At 40.7% G+C, this 13,694-nt stretch overlaps 1 protein-coding gene across 1 annotated transcript; it reads right to left on the reverse strand.

The window, feature by feature from the left end:
- Positions 1–3,442: 3,442 nt before the first annotated feature.
- riok3 (RIO kinase 3 (yeast)) lies at positions 3,443–12,531 on the reverse strand. The gene is made up of 13 exons (XM_036553590.1): positions 12,142–12,531; positions 10,838–10,953; positions 10,392–10,534; positions 8,540–8,647; positions 7,856–7,965; positions 7,602–7,745; positions 6,914–7,041; positions 6,415–6,597; positions 5,928–6,087; positions 5,493–5,573; positions 5,133–5,222; positions 4,695–4,802; positions 3,443–4,257 (listed from the first exon to the last, which is right to left on the reverse strand). The coding sequence occupies exons 1-13, from the start codon at positions 12,175–12,177 to the stop codon at positions 4,147–4,149; spliced, it is 1,518 nt and encodes a 505-aa protein (XP_036409483.1). The 5' UTR covers positions 12,178–12,531; the 3' UTR covers positions 3,443–4,146.
- Between the last annotated feature and the right edge of the window lie 1,163 nt (positions 12,532–13,694).

Below are 13,694 nucleotides of genomic sequence, written 5' to 3' on the forward strand. Positions count from 1 at the left end.
GAACATTGCCGCTTTGCCCGAGGTCCTTCTTTCGGTCCCTGTACTCCTTTTTCAATTTCTTGCTTATCTGTTCGATGCTTCTGTCATACCCCGCTGTAGCCATCTTGCGCTGTATCTTCGAACACCGGTCTCGTTCTTGAAGCTCCCTCTAGTTTATGCTGAACTTCTGTCGAGGACCACAGTGCAAGGAGACAGTTTGTCTCCTCCACGGACCACTGTTGCTTCGATTTCACGTCCATACTGAAGCTCTGGTGTGTGTTCTTCTTTTTAGTCATGATAATCCCACCGCCAGCCCCTGATGTAAGCAGTTCTTGGTTCTAGACCAGCAATGTGTCGGTGCCACTCTCGGATCAGTTTTCCTGGCTGTTGAAACCCGAAGAACTGGATCGAGATTAGGCACCGGCTCTGAACCCGCCCTCGAACTGCCTTGGTGGAAAAAGGGTATATGTTTCGTGAGTGTTAGGTGGCATGACCTGAGCCAGCGTATGAGGTACTGTGACAGTAGGCCGAAAGGTGACCACGTGGTAAGACTTTGAAAAATGAATTGCAGTCATTGGGAGGATGGAAGGATGAATAAACGAGTAAAAGACGAGTGTGGGGTCAGTATGGCTTTCAATGAGTGTTGGGTGGCATGACATGAGGCAGCATATGTGGTACGGTGGGTGTCGGGCCAAAGGTGAGTGTGCAGTAAGGCTTTGAAAAATGAATTGCAGTCAGTGGGAGGATGGAAGGATGAATAAACGAGTAAAAGGAGTGCTGGTCAGTATGGGTTTCAGTGAGTGTTGGGTGGCATGACTTTCATGCATGCATACACAGTCAAAGTTGATCCTCAATGGAGTAATGTAATGTAATTAAACCAGGACAAATAATGGACTTTCAGTCCCTTGACATGTACAATATTGATAAGATGTATGCTACCCTTAGAAACATTTGAAATGTTTAAGGGAACTGTGCCTTAAAAACAGAAAAAGTAAGAAAAAGGCTGTTGTTCAATGGAATGTTATGCTGCATTGATACCTTTTACATTATTCTGAAAAACAAATTGTAACACGATACGTGTAAAAAAAGGGGGAAAAAAAAAACTAAAAAAGGGTGGGTGTGGGGGAGCTACTGTGTCATGTCAGTTTTAATGTGATGTGTTGATACTGCCAGGGGAGTGGGAAAGGGGGGGGGGGGGGGGGGAAAGTTCAATGGATTGTATTGTATTTCAATTATACATTTTACATTATTCTGAAAAACGTAATATATTAATAAGTGTGACTTAAGGGACATATAAAAAATAAAATGTATGACTGAATGTTAAATGTTGAAAGTGTAAAAAAAAAAAGTCATTGATAAATTATATAATGAATGTTTAGGTTAATAAATGTGATTAAAAAAACATTTTTGACTGTTTCTCATGTTGTACTGAATACAAATTTGCCATCATAAGGTACAAAGTGATTGTCACTGGGGCAGTACCCTCTAAAGGCCAAATTTGTACCATTTCCAAGGGTACATTTTAGTCCTAGAGCATTTAAGGTCCATTGTTGTCCCCAGGGGTACAATGGGTGTACCTTTGAGGGTACTGCCCCAGTGACGAGCTGTTGGACCCCTAAAGGTACAAATTTAGCACATTATTTCTGACAGTGAATGGTAATGTGGGGACAACCCCGTATTAACTGGGTGGCACGTATTATACTTAGCTATGTAAACTGTAACTTTAAGTTAATTATCTGACTATTTAGGTGCAAACTTGAGAGCCTTGATCCACTTATGATCCCTGTTTGTGGTAACTAGGATAGGCAATGGCTAATGCAGCCAACGAGCAATCTAAATTAGATAGCTACACAGCTAGCTAACATACTGGCCTTACTAACTAGTTTAATTCAAACACCTTGCGTTAGTTAAGTCGGTTATTAACAAAACAACAAATGTTTTGAACCAAGATGATATTTTTCCAAAAATAAATGGCTTCTTGTAATCGTCCACCCCATTCCACACTGATGCCTTGAAAATTTTCTTCAATTTAGCTAGCTAGCTAATCTTGGAGGAGACCAACTATAAATTACTGTGAGTTAGCTAAGCTTCTTAAAAGCTTGTCAACAAGCTAAGTTACACTTGTTTCCATTCGCCATGCCGTCAAACCGTTTCAACTGTCCATTTGAAAGTTTCACAAAACAATGTAGTGAGTCAGACAGATCCTTGCTTTCGCCATCTGGTAAATCTCAATCAGGTTTCCATTCCTTCACATTACCCAGGCTGGGTCATACATAACCAAAGTGTGCTCCCTGTCGGTTGCTGAGACTTTCTGTGCAGTTCAGCAAGTTGCATGAAATGCAAAATTGTATTAGTATACACCTGCATCGAGAGGGAAAATCTAGTTACATTTACTGATTATTTTTCCCTTGCTTTACCACTTTATTTACTTTTAAACACAGATGCAATGTATTAGAGAACGGCAACTTGACTATAAATTTAAAATTTAAAAGCAAAGATAATAAAATGCTGGTGTAGAGAAGCTGGCCGATACTTCTCTCATAAATGAGTAAAAAAGAACAAAAGGTTAAAACTATTTTTTTTAGAATACAACCTAAAACAGAGACCAGCCTATGAAAACCAAATGCAGGGACAAAGTGAACCTCCTGCTCTGTAGCCACACCTGTATTTAGTCAGGCCTCAATTAGTATGGTGTGGCTTGTTATCCCATAGGCTGGTACCCCACACAAACTAACCGTCAATTAACAATCATTGACATTGAATAACAATTGACATTTAGGCTAAGGAAGAGGTGGTGAAGGCTCTCCTTCACAGCTGGACTGCTGACATACACCTTTTTTTTCGATTGGCATCAGATTATTTTCCGGTCCCGCACCGCCACCTGATATCAGGAGCCGGGTGTACCATTCACATGCGATGTGTAGGTCAGGTAAATACCTAAGAAATCCCTTTCAATCATTTCATGGATACTGAAAGAATAATGATTACCGACCCAACTTCAAAACGTTCACCTAAATTCTTCACTTTTGTTCCTACACGGTCCACGCATTATATTTGTCATCCAGTGGTAAATCAAAATAGAGGAAATATGGAAGCAGGAGCACGTTTCTGTCAAAAGATGAGTACAATCACAAATGTTTCCACAAGAGGATTTTGAGTGGTCATAGTCAAATGGTCGGTTTGTTCAAGTTTATTCCCAATTATTACATAACGTTTATAGTTACCTTTGCACGCAAAACTTATGATCCCGAATTCACTCGTGCTCATGTAGAATTCAGAGCGGAGAGACACAACGTGGTATCAATTTTGTAACTGCAATATTGATTGTATATTGGGTGGAAAGTCCCCCAGCATGCAGGACTTTTGCTGCCAGTCAGGCATTCTGTGAGGAACCTGTGCAGCATGAAGCCCAAGAACAGCACCACTTGAGTTGACTTGTACATATTCATTTAAAGAAAAAGACTTTTTTTCCTTTTATTTCCTTTTATTCTTTACTTCACCGCGGTAGAGTGAAGATTAAACACATCACACAACATGGCAGGAACACCTTCTCCCATACCTGCAAGGGGATCAAGGGGATCCTACTCACTATCACTCCAATACTGCATCTTTCACACAAATAACTTATTGTAGAGAAAGATGCAAGCAGTAATTCATTTTCAGTTGCTGGGTGCTTTTAACTATATTCAGTCCATCTGCTGGAAAAGTAATTGCAACAACAATGGATCCAATCGTTTTTATTTGGTTTTCATTCTGTGTTGCTGTTTAATGGACACATTTTGTTTGTATCTTTTAAGAAAGTGTCAGTCAACCCCTAAAAAAATTCCATGGCTTGCTTTCAGGTCAGGTCATCAATAATGAAAGTTCCAATTTGTGATTTAAATGCAATCATACAAAATTTGCCCGACAAGCAGAACTCACAAGCAAAACTACATTTACACCAGTGGTAAAATGGGATGTGAAGATACCAAAATGCAATCACATTCCATGCCCTATCTGCAAATGAAAGCTGCTGAGGTGATGTGCGATGCAATCCCATTTCTGTCACCATCCTGCATTCACACCACCCTGACGGGATTACCGACCAGCAGCAGTCATCACTCCCTTCTCCTAAACCCACACAGCAGATAGTTACTTCTTGCTATGGATTGTGCTGTTGCAGGATCACTAATCATCGTCATCGTTTAATAGAGGCGGCCCCCCCTCGCCGGCGGTGGAGTGAGTCTTCTTCCCATGCTTCTGCACATGGTCCTCATTCATCTTCTCCAGCACTTCAATCTGCAGGACAAAAACATTCACAGGACAGAGAGAATTTATTGTGTCACATGTCATATCTAAAATCCCAAGTACAGGGTACCAATTACAATTAGTCAAAAGCTATGATTATTGTCCTGCTCTGGATTTTTGTCATTGAATGGTATATCAATGCAAAGAATATTTTTCCATCAGTCATTATTATACCATAATATGGATAACTGATAATTGACAAGTAAGTTAATTAGCAGGATGGCATTATATTACTTATTACTGGATGGTATATTAAATAAATTTTAAAAAGTGTACCAAGTGGTCCTAAATGTATCTGAGGAAGTGGGGATATTAAAATAATCTGTACTAGATATCAGTACAGATCTGTGCAAATATTCAGCCTTATGATCCAGCTCTACATTTAGGTATAAGAAGACCTGGAGGATCCATTCACTGTCTGATCTCACCTGGGCTATGAACTCTGCCTCATTGTCAGCGATAATCTGGAGGCCAGACACTGCATTGAAGAGGTCATACACGTTCATCGCATCAGCTACACCTGCTTTCTGGAAGAACTGGAAGCAGACGGAAAGAAATTGTAATTCAGAAAATAACAAGGGTATATCAACTGTGCTGAGAATTGTTATGCCTGAGTTAATAAAATGCAGGAGGTTGGATTTTACATGCTTGCCTTCATGGCTCGAAATGGAGAAACTTGGTTTTGGTTCTCTACTGTATATTATGATGACTTCAGAAAGCAACTTGTATAAAAGGATATGCAACATATATCAACAGAGAGGAATTAGTGGTAACCTTTAATGTTTTAATTTTAATTACAACATGTACACCACCATTAAAAAATGCTGACATCACACTTCTAGTCCACAGTTACACAGTCTTCTCACCGTAGACACGTTCCTGCAGTCTCGGAATAGGAACTCCAGTCCGTGTGGGTGGGTGGGTTCCACTGACTGACTCACATCAATCATCCACACCTGTAACAGGCACTCATCACATCACTGACATCACCATTCAATCACTACATATCTAGATATTTCAGCATCAAGGGTGTCAAGGTAGGTGCACACGGTTCACTCCCTAGACACTAAGGCAGTCATCATTTCCTCCAGCATTCCAGCATTATGATTACAAAGCAGAAAGGCTTTGTCTTTACTCTGATGGGGAGCATGCCCTGGGGCAGGGCAGATGCTTATTTCACAAGGCCACTGAAAAAAGAAATCGGCAGAATATGACAAGAAGCGTACCTTCCCATTATGCCACAGCATGTTATATTCACTCAAGTCAGCGTGAACGAGGTTACATTCTTGATATAACTGCTGCATCATCTGAAAGGACCAATTGCAACAAGTTCACAGGAGTGACTGTATTCAAAACAGACAACATAAACACAAACATGAAATGCTGATGTTTTGTAACTCTGGACTGTAATCACCCAGAAGGCTAAGATCCAAGATGGGGGGTACTGCTGTTCTATTCTTGAGCAAGGTACCAAGCATGAAAAGCTAAACATCCACCTTTTAAAATGGATGGTATACAAAATGACAACCATGTAAATCCCCCTGGATTAGGCAGTCAACTAAGCATTTTTAACATTATCATCACCCCAGCTAAAGAGTTATTAGCTGAAGTAGGGGATCTGGTAATGGCACTACCAATCCAGCCTTAGTGGCGTTACTTACATGCAGCACCTGGTAGTAGGCTCCCTTCATGTCCTCAGTGCCCAGCTTTACCTCCTTTAGTTTAGGTGCTGGCACATGGTTCTGGCCAATGAAAGACATCACCAAGATGTGCTTCTTCAGAATGACCACCTCAGGGCAGAGAATGCCAGCCTTCTTCATCCTGATCAGGAAGACCACAGCTTGAGTCAGTTCACACATTGGAGCATACAGACTAAGTCAGGCTTTTCAGTCCTACAGCTTACCATCCATCATTATGGCCTCTAAATTGTGAAAGGGAAATAATGGGTACACAATACATGACAGACCAACGGACAGATAATTGTTGAGTTTGACAGGACTGAGGATTGATGACAAAAATACCCAGTGTTAATTCTTTCAGTTGATTACCTTTAAAAGCACTAAGGATCCTGTATCATTTCAGCAGTCCCATAAAAATCGGAATTTTTGCGAGAGGCACACGGGGATAATCCTTAAATGCATCTCTCACCTGGCTAGATTGTGCATCTCCTTCTCAGCCCACATGCGGATGATCTTGCGGGGGTTCAGTTTGCTGAAGCGGTCTTTGAAGCGGTAGTCGTCCTTGATGTACTTGTCTCGGTTCTTAAACTCATTCAGTGTGGTCTTGAACACCTTCAGAACACATTCCTCTGGTACAGCTTTATCCTCCAGACTTCAAGAGAAAAGAAATGCACAACCACACGGAGCAATCAGCTCATTCACTCATAATAAATCTTGTGTTTTATGAATGATACCTCATTGCCAGATAACAAAAATGAAGCTGCTCCATACAAGGACCATCCAAACCAAACAGTATTTATGTTTTTTTAAATTAACTTTTTCAAAAATCTTAGGATGAATCTTACTGATGTGCAGTGGGCAACTACTGGAGATTATAAGAGAATTAAAATTAGAAGTTAAAATAATTAAATTAAAAAGTTAAAACAATTTTCAAAATCACACAAGATGAGTGAAAATGAATCTCTCACCTCCCTCCATCGGCATGGAAGACCACTGACTCCTTCCCCGTACTGATGCAGCCATTGATTTTCTCCAGGATGCCGGCGTTCACCATCTTGTACATCAGCAGACGAGTCTTGGGGTCCACCGCTTGTTCCTGAGGAGACAGAGCCAATGGTGCAGACGTAAGTTCAGAGGTACAAGGAGGGCCTCATTAAAGGCAGCAAAACAAATGGGAGTTATAAACTACACGCGGTGCGCATCTCTGTCCTCGTGCCAGAAAGCCCTGCTGTCTGCAGGCTACTGTTCCAGCTCGGTACTCAAACAACCTGATTCAATAATCACTGTCTTGAAAGAAGCAGCTTCTCTCACCAGTCTGAGACTGTCAGTGGTAGAGAGAAAACTGGAAAACCTTCTGGACTGCAGTGGTCCTCAACTGCAGGAGTTCAGTAGATGCGATGCATCATGTGACATACAATTTTCCTTTTAAGCATGTTGGACATTGAGAGAACTTATTTCAAGTTAAATGTCCCATTTCAGAACAGCGAAAATACAACTTAAACCAATCAAAAGCTGGTATGGTTACAATCTCAGCTGTTCAGGCTTTAATTTCATTATGGACATGTATAAAGGGCATGTAGCTGTATTGTGATTGCCATAGAGGGGTGCTACGGCGTGCCGCTAACTGCAACCCCTCTCTCCTGTCCGAACACTTACTGCGGTGGAGTGCTCCTTCTTCTCGTGCACGCGTGTGCTACGGCGCTGCTCGGTGTAGCAGTGTTGCTTTAAGGCATTGTAGACGTGATTGGACAGTTTTAGGTCCATCCCTATCCCGTCTCCCACTTGGACTTCAGGTGCAAACTTGGAGGGGGGGGGGGCAACAACAGGGGATTAAAATGAGCACAGGGCGCCGAGTGACAGCAGGCATTCACAGAAACCTGTGTGCTCCAGCACTGGTAGATGTGGCTTACATTATCCATGCGTGCGGTGTTCTTCCTGCCACACACCACCTCATCATGCTTGGTGGTGATGTTCTTGCCTTTTCCTACAAAACCCTTCCTTGGGGTCGTCATGGGCTTAGCTGTGAAATCAAACATGAATCTAAGGCCTGGTCAAATTCACTGTAATTCTTTATTGTCCATAAAACCTGGTGCAAGTGTGGCGAGATATCCTGTTAGACAAAAATTATCTTTGTTGAGAGCTCTGGCTTGACAGATGACAGATGGCATCACCGTGACTTTGGATTCTGAAAACATGCTGACAACCCTGGGCAAACGGTATTGGCCGCTGATGAAACTGCCCCTGCAGTTCCACTGCGCTGTATGAAAAACTCCTAGTGATGTAAACAGTAAGACAGGTGTTGTGTTTCTCAGTTCATTTGATGCCAAAACAAAAAGACAAGAATTGCATTGTTACAATGTGGATGATCTACTTAACGGAATACCACATTTATCTGTGGTTTTATTGCTGGTGGTGGTGAAACTAGTGGATTCCTCATTTCCCAACTGCACACTGCTCATAGTGATAGTTCAGGTAGGCTAGCAGAATCATTATTCGATGGAGGAAATTTTTAAAATACACACACATACATAAATATATAAACACGTAACTTATTGAACAGTACACTGATGCTCATAGGAATGCTTGAGTATTACCAGCTCTGTAAGGGTCATGACGAGTGTCCTGCCAATCAACTTCATCCTCAGAGCTGTCACTGTCATCAAAGGGGTGGACCATGCGGTAGTTCTCAAAAGAGATTGACACTGCAGTACAGGGGGAAGGTTGTCAAGTTTCTAAATTAATGGAAGACAGAACTGCTTTCATTCAGCACTGTAAACAATCAGCTCATCAGCTGATCAGATGACATTCAGAATGACCAAACTATACTAGATGCAAAGACACTTGAGTGTGATTTCACAATTCATTTTCTTCGTTTGATGCTCACTTTCCCAAGCTGTGGGATTCCATGCAATTTTAAAATGAGGCTGTGTAATAACTGGCTTACAGAATCACTTCATTAGTCTGTTTTAAGCACAGCTGGTGATGAAATAAAGATACTTTCAGATAGACATGTATACATCTGAGGTAACTTCATGAGCAATCATTTGACCCAATACAATTTCATTAAAAAAAATCACAGCTAACAAAAATGAATTCAAGATAATTTGCAGTTCTATTTTTTGGTTGAATTTCCATGTGAAGCTTGTTTCTTTTACCAGCAATGTAATTAGAATGTGTGAAGAATGTTTTAATGTGAACTGGTAAATGATACACTGCCAGTGTTTGCAAACTCCCGAAACTGTGCGCATCAGAATTTGCTGCTGCCAGTGACTCAGAGCACATACAGTGCCTTGCAAAAGTATTCAGACCCTTGGCCAAGTTTCACTTTACTAATCAGTTTCATTTTACCAAATTACAAATATTTTGAAATTCTGTTGTGTGATATTTAAAAAAAAAAACTAAACTTGGTTCATAGGTAGAGGCTATAAGGCAATTGTGTATTCTTTTTTTCATCCCCCCCCAAATCTGTTTTCATCTAAACTTACAGCTTCCAGAGCACACTATATTTTTCAAAATAATGAATGCTGACCTTCAGCATTTTTTAAATTAAAAAATCACATAGAACAAAATTTCGATGTATAATTGGTAGGGTTGGGTATCATTTGAATTTTATCGATTCCGATTCTCCTCGTTTTCTTTTCTAAAGTGAAGCCACACTTTTGACTGTTTACTGCGGTCCATCTTGTGATGGACCGCAGATTGCCATGGACCCATGTTGTGATGTTAGCCATGCATGCTAGCTCGTATTTAACCCTTTCTCACGTAACTTATTTTTATGCTATGTAGGGCGTGTGTTACGTTGCGTGGTTTGCTATGTTTTCATCAGTGTTATTAAGCTTCTCATAGTTTTCAGCTAGCATTTGCTACATTTTTAACGTTAAATTGTTGTTTCCTCAAAGCTAAAATTAGCTAGAATTTTTCCAATCTAGGGTTCTAATCGCACCAGTTTTAGCCTACACACTAAACGGCTAATCACACTGGTGTGACTGTACGCGTGAAAGGGCTGAACAAATGGACACGTAGACGTTTAGAAACCGAAATTCAATTTTTTACCGGTACCCGGTACTTGGATTTGGTTCTAATTTTGTAACCGAGTTTCAGTTCCCAACCCTAATAATTGGCAATTCAGTAAAATGTGAGAATTGATCAAGGGTCTGAATACTTTTGCAAGGCACTGTATCAGTTCCTACTTACAGCTCATTTCTTTTTCTTCTGGATTTCACTGAAATGTATTGGTCATGATTCTTGTGCACTGCCAAACACAGCAGAAGACTGCCACACTATGTGAACTCAAAATATCATGGCAGCCACCCACCAAAAAATCTAGCTCTCCTCAACAGAGAACACTGGGATTGCATTCAGCACATGAGAGCAGGTAAATCATGAACACCACCATGGTCATCTGTACTTCAAACTTCCCCCGTGACAGAATCACGGCCGTCTCACCCTTGCTGTCACCGTTGAATTTCTTCTCCTCTCTGCGCAGCTGCGTGTCAAACTCTCGGTCAAACTCCATCTGCAGCATCTGTGCCAGCATTAGATCACTTGAGGTGTCCACGTCTTCCCCAGTAAAGAGGGGCTCATTCACACTGCAAATCAAGCATGAGACAGCAGGCAGCATTACTACCAGTGATTATGCACAAATATATCAGTCACTTTTTCATGGGCTTTACTGTACATCTTCAGTATGCCTAACTCCTCACCTACACTATGCAGATACAGAATCAAAGAAATGCAGTAGGATACACCTTAAGCTCAGTATGAAACACTTTTCCTTTTTTTTGACAGAGATGCTCATAGTGGCACTGCAAGGAATTCTAGATGTGCTGTTAAAAAAATTAAGCCATGACAGTATCAAATGTGGTGCAGACAATGGACCAGGCATAACTCACTCAGGGCAGATGGGAAAGGCATTGCACTCTTCATCCAGCTGTTTGGCCAGCTGTTCGCTCATAACATCTGCCAGGGAGGAAGGGGTCACCACTTTGTTGGGGGCACCCCAGGGATTCTGGAGAGTAAAAACTAGGTGTGAGGGACAGTAGGACCATATCTACAGCTATTTATAGAAAAATCATTAACACTCATCAGAACTTGTCATCATAAAAATAAATTATTTAGATTATTTCAACAACTCTCCTAATCTTAATTTGTGATGATTTACCTAAAATTTAAACACTATTGAGCCGCCTACCCACTACACATAGGTGTTCATTGAGATAACAAGGTACAGTTCTTAATTTATCATCAATTTATATTTGATAGTTTGGTTACGACATCACTGCCGTCTGCTGGGTGGTTGAGGAAGTTAGAATGAAAGGTTGGTTTGACATGGGGGGAAAAAACCCGAGGCAAAAGAGACGCTATCTTGTCCGATGGTTTACCAACATGAAATATCCATTGTTTGATTATGGAGGGAAGAGAAACATACACTACACTAACATTCTGTTTTCTTTATTAGTATAGTAAAAATACTTGCTATCTTGTATGACAAGGCTGGCCCATGCGATTTCTGCTAAAACGTTCATATGTTCTCTTTCGAATGGTCAATATATGACAGTTCCTCGGTTCAGTTACGATAGAGGAAAATACCAGGCCTATATATCACTGACAAATGTATGTTATTAGTACTGACTGAGAACAGTACAGACTGAGAACCGACTTCTTAGCTAGTTAACCCCGACGGCAGCCATCGTTTCTCTACATGACGTCATGGTTTCTGGCGATACCGTCGTTAATACTAACATGACTGGCCAACTAACTGTAGTAAAAATCGTCAACATTCTCATGACAGCTCACAGGCTAGCACGCTAACGTTACATACAGTCCCGATTCACAATTCACAGGTAATCTGAACAAATGTGTGGTGTCCATATTCTATCAAATTCTTGTTGCTCCATGTTATTGTAGCTAGCTACACAGTTAGCTAATCTGTACTTCTCCGGCCTTGTGTCCGGCCAGCTACCAACAGGCTTTCCGTGTCCATCCACAACTTCCAGAAGCTATGACGTTTAACGTCATCCCATTTAAAACGCCAACTAACGAGCGTATATGGAGGGCAGAAAAGGTAGAAAGCTAACCAGTTAGCCAGCCATTTTCCTAGCCAAGCCAGGTACAGGGCATGAACATGGCCGGTTTCTGCTAGGCCACAGCTAATTCCAGTTTACACTGAAAATACATTGAAAAATGAAAATCGTACCTTTGCCTCTTTGGCAGTGATTCCTATTTGATCCATGTTTAATTTGACGAAATATAAAAATATTATACTTACTAACAGGCAACGCTAGTTAATAAATACTCCTTTTACGACAGTAAACTCGATAAATGACAAGTGTAATAGTTGAAGTTTGGCTTGTTTGCGCTAGCTACCCCCAACGGCGTTCTTATCAGAATGACTAAAACGTTAGCTAGTCTCGCTATAAAAATAGTTTTTCAGACACTTCCAGAATAAAGGAGTAATAATACAAAATAGATACCACTGCACGTGATAAATGTAATTAAAGTCTAGAGATACTGCCAAAATAGGCAAATAATAATAATAACTATAAGAATCACCGATACGGCTAAGGTAACGTCGCTGTAAGGCAGAAAGATCTTGTGTGCTGAACCGAACAGTACACCAGGGCAACAACCATGTCTTAAAGCGGCAGTGACATGTGTGCTTCCGCGATCAGCCGGCCGCGCTACTCCTGAGAAACTAAAGGCATTGTGGCGAGAAAAGCAAAACATAACAAACTATTTACATATGTTAACTTTAGCTGGTTGTCTGCATATTTTCTGCATATTAATTTGTGAACAGCATCTAAATCTACCTTTTTGCTGAATGGACAGTAGATCAAAACTATCCAGCAGACTAAAACAATTATTCCTCTCCAAATGTGCATTGCACTAAAATCAATTGATGTTTGTATTAAATGATGCAAGTTTGCTTTAAATACACAGACAGACAAGTGCAAAACAGACTGTTCCTAAAAATGTTGCAATACCAGTGGAGTGCATTTCAAAACACTGATTGCACCAAATGAGAAACTGTACACAACTGAAAAAATGCTGAGAAGCTGTCTCATTTGAACATTTCCAGACAGAAGGAAAGCAGTCAACCTGAGAGTTCTAACACAGTCTATCTTGCTACTGATGTCCCTGTGTGTGTGTATGCACATATGCATTCATGTATGCCAGATGATGATGGGTTACAGCATTTAGATAACATTTACATTTATTCATTTAGCAGACACTTTTATCTTTCTTTACAATGTTATCTATTTATACAGCTGGATATTTACTGAGGCAATTGTGGGTTAAGTACCTTGCCCAAGGGTACAGCAGCAGTGTCCCGGCGGGGATTGAACTGGCAACCTTTCAGTTACGAGTCCTGCTCCTTACCACTGTGCTACACTGCCATCACCATGATAAAAATGCAAGATGCATTAAAAGTGAGTTTGGTTTTACATACTGTATATTGACAATGTATTTGATATTATTCATATCCTGTTTTTATTCAAGTAATCTGTAATGTTTTTATCACACTGTTTTAACCTATTTTGTTACATTATCTCCATTGTTCTATCAATTGGTAACCTGTGTGTTCTTCTTTTAACATTTAGGAGTCATATGTCTCCCACAGTCACACTTCTCATCTTCATGTGTGCAGAGGGGTGCCCTTCACCCAGTGTCTGTTATGAATCAATTACAGATTGTCACCTTTGTTCCTCAAGATATTGCCGCACGAACAGAGACATCATTTTTGTCTGA

This window comes from Megalops cyprinoides, chromosome 2 (genome assembly GCF_013368585.1).
Source record: "Megalops cyprinoides isolate fMegCyp1 chromosome 2, fMegCyp1.pri, whole genome shotgun sequence".
In the NCBI taxonomy this organism is placed as follows: domain Eukaryota; kingdom Metazoa; phylum Chordata; class Actinopteri; order Elopiformes; family Megalopidae; genus Megalops; species Megalops cyprinoides.

Coding starts and splice junctions, on each gene's coding strand:
- riok3 (XM_036553590.1), bottom strand. CDS start 12,177: ATGGATCAAATAGGAATCACTGCCAAAGAGGCAAAG. Junction 7,966..8,539: donor TCATGACCCTTACAGAGCTG/GTAATACTCAAG, acceptor TTGATTTCACAG/CTAAGCCCATGACGACCCCA. Junction 5,223..5,492: donor TGCTGTGGCATAATGGGAAG/GTACGCTTCTTG, acceptor TGCCTGTTACAG/GTGTGGATGATTGATGTGAG.